The 16633-nt window shown below is 35.9% G+C and overlaps 1 protein-coding gene across 3 annotated transcripts in view; it reads right to left on the minus strand.

Annotated features, from left to right (window-relative positions):
• Il1rapl1 (interleukin 1 receptor accessory protein like 1) overlaps positions 1-16633 on the minus strand; it is a 1266931-nt gene that overhangs the window by 31438 nt on the left and 1218860 nt on the right. For all 3 annotated transcript variants that reach the window (XM_040744190.1, XM_021232992.2, XM_040744191.1), the window contains 2 exons: positions 15887-16019; positions 13600-13745 (listed from right to left, as the gene is read on the minus strand). In XM_040744190.1, coding sequence (XP_040600124.1) covers positions 13600-13745; positions 15887-16019 — 279 coding nt within the window. The remainder of the gene's footprint in view (positions 1-13599; positions 13746-15886; positions 16020-16633) is intronic.

Here is a 16633-nt window from a genome sequence, read left to right on the forward strand (position 1 = left end):
CATTGGTAATACTTGCTCTCTTGAGAAAAGTTCCATTTGAAATCTTGGTGTTTTCAGAGTTGGAGATTATTGGGGCCAAAACAGTAATCACAGTAATGCTGGTTTATTTCTCCAATGGGAGTAACAGCAAGCCCTTCTCCTCACTTTTGAAGGCTTTTGATCATTCTCTGTTATTGAATACATAACGCAGTTGAGGAATATGGTGGAAATTTTGCTTTGTTTCTAAATTTGTAAATAGTTTATGGACCTTAAAGACCCCTTGATGTAATGAGTAGGCTTGGGGGTTGAGAAATAGCAGAATCTATCATTATTCCTCTTCCAGAGGAATCATTTTACATTAGATTCTAGAATTAAATTTTCAAATTCATACAAGTCAGTTAATTTAGGGTTCACCTATTCAGGTTTTTTTTGAGGCAGGGTCTCATTCTGTAGCCCAGGTGGGCATCAAACACATTATACAGATCAGGCTGGCTTCAGACTTAAGCAGTTCATCATCAGCCTCCCAAATCCTGGGATGATAGGCTAGAACCACAATACAGGCTTTCCTTCAGATTTCGCTAAATGTCTGTTACATTCAAGTTTTGTGAATTAGGCAACCATGGTGTCAGTGCTTTGAAATGCAGTCACATATAAGGAACTTCAGTTTGTATTTTGCACTAATGGGAGCAAAGTTCTGAGGCAACTTAACACTTAAACCAGAAGAAAAGCCCTCGGGAAGAGCAACCACTTCAATTAACTTGCAGGCTTGACAAAATCAGGCACAGCACCTTCAAACTCTAGGAATCTGATAAATGGCCTAATATATATTATTGTGGTACTTAATATGTTCTCTCAAGTTTTCTGCCCTGAAGCTGAGGGACAATTAGTTTACAAATGATAAAACTGAAGAACAATGAATCAGAGACTTGCTCTAGGTAACGAGCAACTGAAGAATGAAAATTAAAAGACTCTCAATTTTTCCATCATTGTTCGTAATTTCTTTTCAGTCAATCTTCATTCATATCATAGTTGAACTAATGATAATAAGTCTTGGATGTTTTAAAAATGATCCTTGTGTACTGTCCTGAATATGCTGCTGGATTTTCTTTCTGCATTTATTTTTCATTCATTTTATGACATTTAAATGTCCATTCTTCATTTAGAAAACTAAACCTTCATATATATTACTCTTTATTAAGCACATGCTAAAAATAGAACATGTGCCCTAAAAGCAGAGACAGTTAGCTAACATATCTCTTACAAATTGCAAATGTATTTGTCAGCACTAAAGATCTAACACAAGTTACCATGGTAATCTATTGGAAATCAACATACTTTTTTCTGCTATGTGACCTGAGAGAGCAGTTAGCATTTTTTATGTGTCGTGTCAAATTTCTCAGTTTACTGACCTGCTTGTCGAAGTTTGACATCCAGGACCTACTTATTAAAAGTTATATCTTTTATATTGTGTTATGACCCAGTTGTGCCATTTTTCAACCACATGCAGGAATTCACAGCCATACAAATGCACAGTTATAATTCTCTCTCCAGCAATATTGCCCCGGGATAGTGGCATACATCCCTCTAGGAATAGTGACTTAGTTACTAAGTCTAATTCATGTATGTGCTTTACCTGAAGCTGGTAAATACATATTTATTTTACATACTTTACAAGTGGAATGATTTTCATTCAACAGCATTAGATAAACTATCTCCTCTAAACAGCCTACAGTGACATAAGATTTCAAGTTGAATAAGAAACAACATCAATACATAGGTAAATTTGGTCTGCAAATAATAAGACTATGAGGGTGATTCTGAGAAGGAGACTGAGGGAGTATTAGTGAGTGTTGATCATGGACATACTATCTTATCAATTATTTCTGATTACATATATCATGCTGTGGTTGTGATATGTGTGAAACAGATGATTTTGGTGGGCTTCCTTCAAATAATTTATTTTATTTTTTAAAAAATTAGTTTTTATTTATGCATTTATGTGTGTCTGTGCATATGAGTTTTGGTGTTAATGGAAGCAAAATGTAGGTGTCCCATTCCCTGGAAAAGGTGTTCCAGATAGTTGGGAGCCACTTGACTGTGAGCTTAACTCTGGTCCTTTGGAAGAGTTGCAAGTATTTTTAACTGCGAAGTGATCTCTTTAGTCCCCTTTCAAGTATTTTAAACTGATGTATTTATTTTCCAAAATGGCAAGATCACTGTTTTCTAATAAAATCTCTGAGTTTCAGTGGATTTCCCTTGCCCTCACTTGAGGACTATTTGAACTTTGTAGCTGCTCTGTGAGGTGCTAGGTGGATGATGTCTGTGCAAAGTAAACTTTTGAACATATAGGAACACCTTATCCTACTTGTATTCTATTATGTTTTTTTTCTTTTATTCCTGTATCAGCATACTAATGACCAACATATGTGGTGGTTCAATTCTGATGCTATGGCCATCCTTTCCTATTATGCAGAGTTGTTATTTGGCTGAATTCAACATTCAAAACAGGTAATTAGCAATATTTACTGATTATCATATCATGTCACTATTCAGTAATTAATGTCTGCATAGACTGAACACTATAGAGAACTAGTTTGCATAGGTTACATTATACGTATTTATATCTATATATGTTGTTGCGAGATTTCTGAATATATTTCCCTTTTAAAACATGGGACATATAGGAACTGTTGCCAACAATGAGGGCCTTTTCATTTAGGAGGTTAATCATTTTTGTACTCGAAGAGAGTGCCCTCTTAGGCATCTTTTGAGTAGCAAATGCATTCTAGAAGGCAAAATGCCATTGAATACGTGATGTAAGTAACCTCATTAAGAACAGAGTGTGAGGGCAAAGGTGTTGACTCTACAAAAGGAATGAGGCAATTACTTGGATTTAGTCCTATTGACTAGTTGTACTCTGGCTTCATTCCTTTCTCATGGACACAGTGAGCTCTAGAGAGCTAGTTGCTCTTTAATTATTAGATGTAACCAAGTTTATTAGTAGGCTCTATTGTGTAGCTAGGGCCTTGGTATGCTAATTGTGGTCCACAGACCTGTAGCAGCATTATTAGTAATGAACTTGCTTGAAATTCAAATCTTGAGTACCACCTTAGATTAATGCATCTGAATTGCATTTCTAATAAGCTCCCTAGGTGATTTGCAAGTATTATGAAGTTTAGGAAGTACAAGAATAGGGACTTCTAGATGGCTTTCCAAATGTGGAAACAAATAGTCTGACTGTTGTCAATTATATAAACTACTGTTCTGTTGACTCTCTGATCATCCCAATTTCATTTGATATGATCTTGGAGGGTTTTCAAGGTGAAAATTTCAGTTCCTTTACTTTTACTTTCTCTGTTATGAGCAATTTAAGATGCTTAAGCCATTTCCTATAAGGTTTCTCTATCCACATCGCAAACCAGTGGTTCTCAATTTTTGTTCTTCAGGGTTATTTGACAATGCTGAGAGACATTTTGGTTTTTTATCACTGGAGAAGGTACTGTAGGTAGGAGTAAAAGATGCTGCTAAATAATCTACAATGCACAAGAAAGTTCCCACCACAGCAGAAACTTATTCAGCCCGAAATATCAATATTAACAAAATTGAGAAGTTGCAATAGGTGAAATGTAGATTATTAAGAATACATTTAATCAACCTATTTGATAGAGACACATTCATTGTATCTATTAAGTAGGTTAGGTACACTGAAGCATATGACAAAGAAGTAAACCTACTTTATCGAGAATTTAACATCTTATTAGAGGATAAAAGAAACAACAAACATGACCATATATAATGAGATATTTCAGAGTTTCCATTCATATTCGTGATGAACATGAATGGCTGAAAACAGAAGTCTATCAACCTTTGTTTCAAATGTTGGTTTTGTTTGGGCAAAATAGGCTGAAAAAATAACCTAGTGCTATTCTCACTTGAATTATATAGTCTGTATAAAGAACTAGTCATCTTAAAGATTAATTTTCATGTCTATAAGTTTGGTTTTTTATTAAGAAGAATGAAGGTTAAAGAATATTAGCACCAAACAATTTGGATAATTTGTCTTACTAAAATGCACAATAGCCTTCTGGTGTTCTATTTGTTTTAACATTAGCAATTAAGAAAAATATGGAATTGAGAAGAGCTACTTAACTTTATCACAAAAAAGAGAGTCAGAGAAGCAAAAAAGTTACAAGATAGAAGAAAAAAATTGACAATGAAATGTCAAATATTATTAAAGGAAATAAGTCATTAAACCCGATAGCTGTGATTTGGAGTTTCTGTGTAAACACAACTTAGTACATTGTTGTTGTATAAGGTAAGACTCATTAAAAGTGATTCTCCTATGCTTACCAATTTAACCTTCCAGGGAAATAGTGCAATACATTGCAGTAGGACATTGTGATTTCCTAGCAAGATGTGACTTTTAAAAAAAATATTCTAATGTCAGTGGTCAATGACATCAAATGGCTCTTCTTAAATCTCAAAGAGAGCTTTACAAGGTCTCATTATCACACTGAATCTCTCAGGAAATAAATGTACTAGGCAAATAAAAACAAGGACATAGGCACACATTACAAAGATGTTTCATTACAGAAATTGGTAAACAGTTTACTGGATCTAAATTCATCCAGCTTTAAAAGAATGCATCCTAAATTATTTGCACATTAATTAAATTACTAAATGTATTTTCAGGACTAGAGAGTTTATTGAGCAAGTCTAATCCCTATTTATTACATTCTTTGGAGGGAGGCAGAATGTAGAGAAGAAGTGAAATGGGTTTGAGGGGAAATAGAGAAAACTGAGATAATTGTCATTGTTAGCTAACACTAAGTCTCTTACATACTTTGTAAGTTCTACTACAGCATGATGAATGAATTCATGTTATTGAAATCACTATAGTAAACATAACCATTCAGACTGGAATTGTTAGTGAAGATGCTTAATGTGACACCTCTCAAGTCAAACAAATAAAAGCACAATTGTGTGCTAAGAATGTTTGGTAGTAGTGTAACTTAAAATGGAGATCATGACACTCCAATTCACAATGGTACTTATTTCCTCCTCTTGATTTAATTTTGCAAGTGAACATAATGATAGGCACATAGGAGATTCTTAATAATCATCATTAAATGCAGGAATAAATGAATGAAATTTCTTTAGGATAGTGCATTCAAACTAAAGCAAATTTATTGTAAGGTAAAATTCCAAATAAATGAGATGTAATTACTGGAGCTAAAAATGATGATTTCAATGAGAGATACATTGGAATACATAGAATTTTTAGTGGAACACACAATGGCTGCAACCTTCATTACCTGCAGTAGCACACAATTGGAGCAGAGAAATCTTGTAGTAGCTTGTTAACATTTATTGGCCATTAAGTATGTGTCAGATGCTCTCATAAGCATTGGCACATATGAGTTCATTTAATTCTCATAGCTGTTGTAAATGAAAGGCCATCTTAGCACTCCCAGTTTTTGGAAGACAACTTAAGGTTTACATAAATGGAGTGGGTTTCCTAAAACGCAACATTTATCAAGAAGAGTTGAGGTTTGAACAGTCAGCCTTGTTCCCAAACCCATGGCCTTAACTATTAAAGTACTTTTTACAGAAAATAAAGATGTCCAAATTTTGAAGACATCAAGTAGTCATAAAATTTGGTACCAGAAATCATAGGTCACTGACACTGAATCCACTTATTTCTGATGAATGGAGGAATGGATAGATCTGAGGCCAAAACACATTTCTGGTGTGTATCCATTTAGAGCAGTGTTTCTCAACCTGTGGGTCATGAGCCCTTTGGGTTCAAATGATCCTTTCACAGGAGTCACCTAAGAACATTGGAAAACACAGATATTAACAATATGATTATTAATAGTAGTAAAATTACAGCTATGAAGGAAGCTACGTTTGGGGGTCATGGCAACGTGAGAAACTCTATTAAATGTTTGCAGTATTGGGAAGGTTGAGAACTACTGATCTAGACCAAAGAAATGTTTCAATGTATTTCTCCAAGGATGATTTTAAAAGGAAGAATTTTGAAAACCTGTAAGTTAGAGAAGGTTTCAGTTGGTGGCAAAATAGAAGAGTGGGAGTGGGAGCTCCCAGTTGTTTCTCTGAGCATTAGTCCTCTGAGTAATACAGAGAATTCTTTGATAATTGCATAATTGATAGCCTGACAGAAGCCTGACATTCTCAGAGACATTCCCATCGAAGATTCCAATCTATGACATCATATTTCCTGTGCCCTCTCTTTCTGAACTTAGTGGGTTAAAGGAGTTACAACAATGTTATATGCTGACCACAGTCCTTCCTTGTTCTCAAGGTAATGTGGTCATTCCATAAATAAGCCCTTCGAGATAAGATTGCATCCATTCTTGTCTTACAAGTAAGAACTCCTTTGCTCCAATATCTTTAAAAAGAAGATGCACATTCACTTTAGGAAGAGATTTTCAGAGTACAAAAACTAGAAAGAGTCTTTGGGGATTAATATTTTTATCTTAATAAGAACAAAATATTGTGCTGATATCAATACAAATTTGGAAAAGCATCATGGAAAACTTCAAGTATTTGAGAACAACTAAAATTGACCACATTCATCTTCCTCATGTTCAGATAATCAGACATTAATGACATTTCTTATGAAACCATTTCCTGGATTCTTCAAAACTGTAGGTTTTTTCTGTAATTGGAAGCTTTAGTAGCTTTGTATGCTTAACTTTAGGCTAAACATGCTAGAAATATCCTAGGGCGTATCTGAACTTTACTGACTTCATGCCTGCCTGCAAAACCAGCCTTTGTAACTTCAGCCATACATAAAATGCATGGTCATGCTTCTTTTCTAATGATAACTGTCATCCCTGCCGTGCTCCAAAGAGAAACAGATGTCCAAATCATTAGACTTCAAATTCTTTTTAGGCTTATTTTACTACATGTGTGCCTGGTGCTCATGCAAGTTAGAAGAGGCATCAGATCACCTAGAAATGGAGTTACAGATGATTGTTAGCCACCATATGCGTGCAGGGAACTGAACTCAGGATTTCTGCAAGAGCAATAAGTGCTCTTTTATATTTTTAAATTTAATGTCAATCCCAGGTTCCTCTCTCTTTCCCTCTCATCCTTCCATGCCCTCCCACCAACCCCGCAATACCCCCTGATTTCCTAGGGAGGGTGAGGCCCTCCATGGGGGTGTCCATAGTCTGTCATTTCTTCCAGGGCAGGGCCTAGATCCTCCCCAAAGAGTCCAGGGTGAGAGTTCATCTCTCAGTGTGGGATAGGTACCCAAAGTCCATTTGTATGCGAGGGATGACTACTGATCTACTACCCAAGGCCCAATAGATTGCCTGGGCCTCTTCACTGACGCCCACATTCAGGGAGTCTTGATCAGTCCCATGCTGGATTCCCAGCCATCAGTCTGGGATTCAAGAGCTTGTCAGGTCAGCTGTTTCTGGGGGTTAAACCAGCCCAGTCTGAACCCCTTTGCTCATCAGTCCTCCCTCTCTGTCACTGGATTCCTTGAGTTCAGCTCAGTGCTTAGCCGTGGGAGTCTGCCTCTGCTTCTATCAGTCATTGGATGAAGGTTCTGTTTAGCAGACTCTCTGACCGTAGGATTGTAGACTGGCACTCCCCAGATCTATGTCTAAAATCCATATATGACAGTACATATCATGTTTCTCCTTTTGTGACTGGGTTACCTCACTCAGGATGGTGTCTTTTAGTGCCATCCATTTGCCTGAAAATTTCAGGATTCCATTGTTTTTTTCTGCTGAATAGTATTCCATTGTGTAATGTACCACATTTTCTCTATCCACTCTTCAGGCTGAGGGGCATTGATGTTGCTTCCAAGTTCTGGCTATTACAAATAATGCTGCTATGAACATAGTGGAACAGATGATCTTGTTTTATGAATGTGCGTCTTTTGGATATATGACTAAGAATGAATTGCTGAGTCTTGTGTTAGGCTTATTTCCATTTTTCTGAGGAATCTCCATACTGATTTACAAAGTGGCTGTACGAGTTGGCACTCTAACCAGTAGTGGAGGAGTGTTCCCCTTTCTCTACAACCTCTCCAGCATAAGCTGATATTGGTGTTTTTGATTTTAGCCATTCTGACAGTAGTAAGATGGTATCTCAGAGTTGTTTTGATTTGCATTTCCCTGATGACTAGGAATGTTGAGCACTTTCTCGAGTGCCTCTCAGCCGTTTTCAACTCCTCTATTGAGGTTATTGAAGCTTTGTGGAACGAGTTTGGCAAAGACCCTTCTGCTTCTATTGCATGAAATACTTTGAGAAGAATTGGTATAAGCTGTTCTTTGAATTTCTGGTAGAATTCTGTACTGAGGCCATCTGGACCTGGGCTTTATTATTGTTGGGAGACTTTCGATGACCGCTTCTATTCTCATAGGGGTTATAGGTCTATTTACATTGTTTATCTGTTCTTGATTTAATTTTGGCAAGTGATAGCTATCCAGAAAATTGTCCATTTCCTTTAAATTTTCGAATTTTGTGGAGTACAGGTTTTCAAAGTATGATCTGATGATTCTCTGAATTTCCTCAGAGTCTGTTGTTATGTCCCCCTTTTCGTTTCTGATTTTTGATAATTTGCATGTTCATACTCTGCCGTTTGGTAAATTTGGACAATGGTTTGTCTATCTTGTTGATTTTCTCAAAGAACCAACTCTTCATTGCATTGATTCTTTGTATTGTTTCCTAGTTTCTACTTTACTGATTTAAGCCCTCAGTTTGATTATTTCCTGGCATCTACTCCTCCTGGGTGAGTTTGCTTCTTTGTGTTCTAGAGCTTTCAGTTGTGCTGTTAATTCTCTAGTGTAACTATTCTCCAATTTCTTCATGTTGGCACTTAGTTCTATGAACTTTCCTCTTAAAACTGCTTTCAAAGTGTCCATAAGTTTGGATATGTTGTGTCTTCATTCTCATTGAATTCTAGGACGTCTTTAATTTCTTTTTTTATTTCTTATTTGACCCAGGAATAGTGCAATTGTGCATTATTCAATTTCCATGAGTTTGTAGGGTTTCTGCAATTTGTGTTGTTGTTGAATTCTAATTTTAACACATGGTGGTCTGATAAGATGCATGGAGATATTCCAATTATTTGTACCTATTGAGGTTTGATAAGTTGCCAAGTATGTGGTCGATTTTTGAGAAGGTTCCATGTGGTGCTCAGAAGAAGGTATATTCTTTTTTATTTGGATGGAATGTTCTATAGATGTATGTTAATCCCAGTTGGGTCATAACTTCTATTAGCCCCTTTGCTCCTTTGTTAAGTTTCTGTCTGGTATTCCTATCTAGTGGTGAGATTGGGATGTTGAAGTCTCCCACTATAAGTGTGTGGGGCTTTATATGTGATTTAAGTTTTAGTAATGTTTCTTTTATGAACATGGATGTCTTTGTATTTGGGGCATAGATGTTCAGAATTGAAACTTCATCTTGGTAGATTTCTCCTGTGATGAGTATATAATGACCTCCTTCATCACTTTTGATTGATTTTATTTTAAAGTCTAATTTGTTAGATATTAGTATTGCTACCTCCGCTTGTTTCTTGGGTCCATTTGATTGGAAAATCTTTTCCCAACCTTTAACTCTGAGGTAATGTCTGTCTTTGAGGCTGACATGTGTTTCTTGTATGCAGCAGAAGGATAGGTTCTGTCTTCAAATCCATTCTGTTAGCCTGTGTCTTTTTATGGGCAAGTTAAGAATTAATATTGAGGGATTTTAATGACCATTGATTGCTCATTATTCTTTGATTTGGAATGGTTGGTGGTAGTGGAGTTATGTGTGGAATTCCACCTCTTTATTCTTTTGGCTGTTGGTAAGGTGGTATTATCTAATGCCTATGTTTTTCTGGGTGTAGTTAACTTCCTTGGGTTGGAGTTTTCCTTCCAGAACTATATGTAGGGCTGGGTTAGTGGATACATATTGCTTGAATCTAGTTTTGTCATGGAATATCTTGTTTTCTCCATCTACAGTGATTGAGAGCTTTTCCAGATATAGTAGACTGGGCTGGCATCCATGGTCTCAGTGTTGGTAGAATATCTATCCAGGACCTTCTGGCTTTCAGAGTTTCCATGGAGAAGTCAGGTGTAATTCTGATAGGTTTGCCTTTATATGTTACTTGGCCTTTTTCCTTAGGTGCTCTTAATATTCTTTCTTTATTCTGTATATTTGGGATCTTGATTATTCTGTGGCGAGGGGTCTTTTTTTGTGGTACACTCTATTTGGTGTTCTGTAAGCTTCATGTGCCTCCATTGGCATGTCTTTCTTTAGGTTGGGAAAGTTTTCTTCTATGATTTTGTTGAATATATTTTCTGCCCTTTAAGGTGGTTTTCTTTACCTTCTTCTATACCTATTATTCTTAGATTTGGTCTTTCATGGTGTCCCATATTTCCTGGATGTTTTGTGTTAGGTATTTGTTGTGCTTAAGATTTTCTTTGATCGATGAATCATTTTCTCCTAGTGTGTCTTCAACACCTGAGATTCTCTCTTCCATCTCTTGTATTCTGTTGATTATGCTTGCATCTGTACCGTTTGCCCAGCTTTTGCATTTCCAGCCTTCATTCAGATTGTGTTTTTTTTTGTTGTGTCTATTTCGGTTTTCAATCCTTGCACTGTTTGAAATGTTTCTTGCAGTTTTTGCTTTGTCTTTTCATCCACTTGATGCATTTTTTGAATTTTTGCTTTGGTTTTTCTTCCATTTCTTGCATTTTTAGTTTGTTTGTTTCTTCCATTTCTTGTATTTTTTGTTTTGTTTTTCTTCCTTTTCTTTGAGGGATTTTCCTATGTCCTCCTTTAGGGCCGCTATCATTTTCGTGAGGTTGTTTTCAAGGTCATTCTCTTCTGCTTCATTTGCATTGGATCGTTGGAGTTTTGCTGGTGTGGAGTCTCTAGAATCTGGCCATGTCATATTTGTTTTTCTGTTGCTGAGTGTGTTTTTGTATTGTCTCTTTCTCATCTCTTCTTCTGGTGGGTGCAGAAAGAGCCCCTTACTGGTCTGGTAGTTAGGGGACCAGAGTTCCCTTTTGGTGGGTGCAAGCAAGTCCAATACTCTGTTAGTTCTCCTCTTCCTGGTCCCTAGTCCTGGTCCCATGGGTGGATAAGAAGACCGGGAATCTGGGGTGGGTAAATTCCCACTATTGGTCTGCAGGCACTGGTCCCCTGGTCCAGTTAGAAGACCAGGAATCTAGGGTGCATGCCTCTGGTCAGGAGGGGAGGCTCTATAGCAGTTCCCAGGCAGTCACCAGGCACTGGAAGGCAGGCCAGGTTACAGGGTCTGGTTTACCTGGTCCTCTGGTCCTGTTGGTAGAAGAGAAGGCCAGGTATCTGGGGTGCGTGGTTCTAGCCGGGAGGGGAGGCTCTGTAGCAGTCCCCAGGCACTGGAAGGCAGGCCCAGATACAGGGCCAGTTTACCTGGTCCCCTGGTCCTGTTGGTGGAAGAGAAGTCCAGGTACCTGGGGTGCGTGGCTTCTGCCAGGAGGGGAGGCTCTGTAGCAGTCCCCAGACACTGCCTATTTTAATTCTTATGGATTACTTTATACCCTTCATTTGAACTACATTCAAGAGAGTGAAAAAATGACACATATAAATAGGGAATGAGTAGAAGGAGCTGGAAAGGTTGAATCTGGTGAAATCAAGGTTCAATGGGGTCATGGTGTCTATTTTGAACATCTGATTGCTAGGGAAATACCAACTGGTAATGTGAACTAGAGCCTATAGAAAGGCAACTAGACAAATGGAGATGCTTTCTAACAGATTATTTCAAAGACAAAATGGATTTCCTAGAGATTTAGTGTGATGCAGTATAAGCTGATACATTATTTTGAAGGTGCTATGACTGGATAAGTAGTTAAGTCTATAGCATTTATGTTGTTCCCTACTAACACATAGGTAGGGGGATTCAAATTCCCTCATTGTTTAACTATGTGTTAAGGTACAGGAAAAAACATTACTAGTTGACAGTTACTTTTCCTCTCTCCTCACATTCCAGCATAATATGCTACTTTAATATTATAGTCACCTTGATCGTCAAGGTATTTATTTTAATAGCTTTCAACAACATTATTCAAAGAGAATCTGTTTCCCAATAAGGTAGGGAATATCCTCAGCATTCTCTTCCTTTTCAAACCTCAAAGACTCTAGCATTGAAGATATGCTTTGAAATTAAAATCATTGTAAATCCGCTGAGTCAGACAGTACCAAGTAAGTATTCTTGGAATAAATAGACAAGAATGTTTTAACTTAGCCTAATGCAGAAAAAAATTTTTCTTCTCTAATGTTCATTAAAACGGCATAGACAATATTTTATAATAATCTCTAATTTCAAACAATACACACATACATACACACACACACACACACATACACACATACACACTCCTGTGCATAAGCTGATAAAGTTGTTGTGGAGACTAAGCTACTATTTCAGACACTGTCCTCAACTACAATCCATCTTATGAGTTATTATAAATCATGGGAGGATATTATATATATGAAAAAAATAGACAAGGTTAAAATATAAAGGAATAGTCTATTGGGGGAATTTATCAGCCTTGGACCTTGCACTAATGGGATAATCTTCAAATCATGACACACTCTATTGCATTAAAAATGAAGTTACTTTAATGACCAATACCTATTTCTTATAATACAAAATAACATTTAAATAAATGTCTTTTGTGTATAGGTACTGTATTGAGGCCTTCTCATTTGTTATCTTCTTTTATATTTGTAAAACGCTGAAGAGCTGGTAATACTTTCTCCAATCCACATATCAAAAACCAGCACTTGAGAACACCTTGCTCAGGCTATATTTGATATTAAAGGAAGGTAAAGAAACCAAATTTGACTCAAGAGTTTGATTTAGTCATCCATCTATGACTCTTCTTATGTAACACTGGTTGTCCCTTTGTGATTTGTCATTGTCCGACATTCTAAATTTTAAAGAAAGCTGCACTTAAATGAAGATGATGTTAACTGCTAAATGATCTTTAGATTTACAAAACTCAGAACAGCTGGAAGCCCTCACACAAAATCAAGATGTGTTCTTTTTCATTTAAGTTCTGTGCATCAGCAAACAAAAAGCATGCCAATTGCTGTGAGAATTAACTCTCAGGCCAGTTGTATTAATTAATAAAATACAAAAACTAGCCCAGGAGGTCAGCATCAATTATCAACTTCTAGAGTGGGAGTCACACACTCAGGGATGGGGAGTTGTTTTGGATACTAAAGCGCCTCAGAGGACAGAACTTCTTTCCTGTTGTCCCCTGCTCTTCCCTTTCCTCTCCATACAAGTCCATTTCTTCCCATACCTGAGTTATCTAAGAACTTTATTCATCTAGCAACAAATAGCCATTTTCTCAGGTGCTAGCCCTTAAATAAACCTGATTTTCTTCTGCCAGATTTCACCACAGAGTACAGGCTTTTGAACCAAGTGTTGATGGACATGAGCCCACTAACATCTTTATGTGCATAATGCTAATATGATTGTTTTATTTGTTCCAGGTTTATGCAGAAAATAAAAGTAATAGGTTCTTTTTACTGGAGTCCAGTGATTTCCCTTCTATTGAAGATTCAGCTTATCTCGCAAGCATGGAAGGTTACACTCACCTCGCTTGTGAAGGAGAACACTGGCATGCCGACGTCCATTTCCATTTTCAACATAACAGGAATAATTCCCCAGGTCACCTTCTTCCACAGAGTCAACAATTAATGAGATAGAAACTTCCTGTTCTCCAAGATGTTCCTTAAGAATTCTAAAACATAAAGGAAAACGCAACAAAAACCCCACACAAACATACACATACACATACATGAAAAAGAAAGAAATGTAGATGAATCTGAATCTGATGAGAATATACCTACAGAGTTTGTGCTTCAAATCTGGCTATGAATTGATGCTAAGTTAATTACATGGTAACATGCCCTTTTCTTCTTCACTTCTAATGAAGAAGCTTGTCTTTGGAGATGCTAATGAACTTGCAGTTAATTATCTCTCATAGCAGGACCATCATGCTGTCATAATAAAGAGGTGAAAGAGACCTTGAAGGAAAGTTTACAAATTGTTTTTCCTTTAAGAAGAAATATGATATAAAATGAGATAAGATATTTTAAAATGTTAGGCTGGATGCATAATTATGTATCAGATTATTTATAAAAAGAGTAAGAAAGAAAGAGGACATTTCTAAGTTATTTTGACTTATCTGTTGAAACCTCCAGCGACTTACTTTTCCTAATGATATAAACTAGCTGCAAAGTTTTAAAGAAATATGAAACCATAAAACCAGAGGCTAAAAGTTCTGATGGGTATTTAATTCTGACTCTTAAAATTAATGATAAATGCTCACCAATATCATTGTTAAATATTTTAGTAATCTCTCAGTACAAATGGAAACTTTCTTAAACTAGGTGGCCTTTTTCCTACTCTCAGTATTCCTAGTTCCAAAACATTGCCTGGATGGATGTGTATGTATATACATATGATGTATACATTATTAGATACATAACTTTCTCGAAATTTTTTGTCATCTCAATACAGTCAAAGTTACACTGTTTAGGTCTACAGAACTTGTATTGGTAAGTGATAAAAAGTGAAATTTTAAATATGAAAAATGGCAAAGAAAGATTTTCATCCATGTTGGAAAATTGCCCATTTGGATCTTCCAGAATCTAATTAGAGCAGTCCAGTGTGAGATATTGTATATTTGTTGCCAGAGAGAAGATCCCAATAGAAATGATCTCCTATGACAGCTTTATATATTTCTGCTTCTTACTGAAAAACATTTCTCTTATATCTTTGCTAAAGTTTTAAAAGTCTTGACATTTAAAAAGAAGAACCATCACTTAAATCCTTATATTCAGTCGGAATATCCGACCTCTATATGGAAGAATATTTAACAAATATTCATCATTTGTATTTGGAGATAACTTAGTTGTCATTATGAAAGTCCTTGATCATTTGCATTATGATTAGAACTATGTCTTCTTGTCCAAATAAAATTTGCTTCATCAATGAATACTAAATATAAGTAAATAAATATGTAAGTATATTTGAAAAACAGAAATATAAACACTATGCCCTCAAAATAGATAGATAAAAATTTAAAGATTTGTTCTCCTATTGTTATTTCCTCTTTACAAATATTTAAACCTTAAAGTTAGAGTAGGAAAGATAACAAAAAATGCATGTTTTCCATCAACCCATCAAACATTTTATATTCTACTTGGTAGCTTAAATATGTAAAACATTCAAGGAAAATATTAAGGTTGCATTTGAGTTCATGTAGTGCCTAGCTAAAGGTTCCTTTTAATATTTATTTCTACAGACAGTGTCTCACTCTAACCCAGGCTGCCACTGAATTTGTTGTGTGATCCAGGTTGGCCTTCAATTCACAGCAACTTTCTTGCCTGAGATTATTAAGCACTGTGATTACACACATTAGCCACCATACCTGGTCCTCTCAGTAACTTTTAAAAGATGCTTTGATAAATAAAAAGCACAATGATTTTCCTAAGGTTAGAATTGGCTTCAATATTTTCCATTATTTTGGTTTTAGTGTGTTACTAGCGAAATGTTCGTTTGGAAATCATTCTTATGTGGAGAAGGAGGATATGTTTGTGAATATGATCAAAACATACTGCATGAAACCCCAAAGGATTAGTAAAAATATTTAAAAATAAAAGAATTACTCCTAATTTTTTTGCAAATGGTATTCACATTTGATAGTTTCATAGTCAGTCTGAAAAATTCTTTGACACAGTATTACAGTATTTCTGCTGTGATAATAGAAACATAAAATGATTAAAAATATTTTTTGTTTTAGCTCACTCTCTCCCAACTTAGCAGGGCAAATGTTAACTCAACTACCCTTGTTTAACAGAAGAAAAATGATTTTACCTAATATCACTTTCCCAAACTCTATTTTCATCCAGATCTTCAATAAACTTCTCTCCTTTCATCCAGTAAATCAAAGGACTGACATCTCCACTGTACCCGAAGAAAGCTCTGCAGGTGAGGTTGGCTGAGTCACCTGTGCAGGAAAAGGATGGAAACACAACAGAAAACCGTTTGTATCTGCATATTTAAAACAATTTGACCAGTGTGAATTGCATCATTCCAATGATTTGAAATAGCTAAGAGAATAATTGTTCAAGCATTTTCCACTTTTGTTAAGTTTATCAAATGTATCATTTTTGACAGTATGTTTATTTAATGGAATCAGAGTTACTTATGAGGTTTAGAAGAGGATTAGTCATCTTATAGGCCTCATGATGTTTCCTTATGACTAGATTGATAGATTGAGAGTTTATTAATTATTGGGAAGAACCACAGAAGGAATATGTTCTTCTCAAGGCATTCCATCACAGGATACATGGAGAAACAAAGCAGAATCTTTTCTGGGAGGAAAAGTAACTATAACTCATAGGTCAAGAAAGTGCTGCTAAGAGACTTTGAATCCATAAGAAATAACATTTTCTTAGCAAAGTAACCATATTAGGTAGAAAATTATATTAAAATAAATAAATTCATGGTAATAAATATTTGGGATTTTCATTGAGATAGATCAAGAATATTTATGATAGAGATGGAGTTTTGTTTTGTTTTTTTCAGTATTTTACTTACTATACTTAGATCTTTTCTTAT

The sequence above is a fragment of the Mesocricetus auratus genome, unplaced genomic scaffold, assembly GCF_017639785.1.
Source record: "Mesocricetus auratus isolate SY011 unplaced genomic scaffold, BCM_Maur_2.0 Super-Scaffold_100003, whole genome shotgun sequence".
Lineage (NCBI taxonomy): Eukaryota > Metazoa > Chordata > Mammalia > Rodentia > Cricetidae > Mesocricetus > Mesocricetus auratus.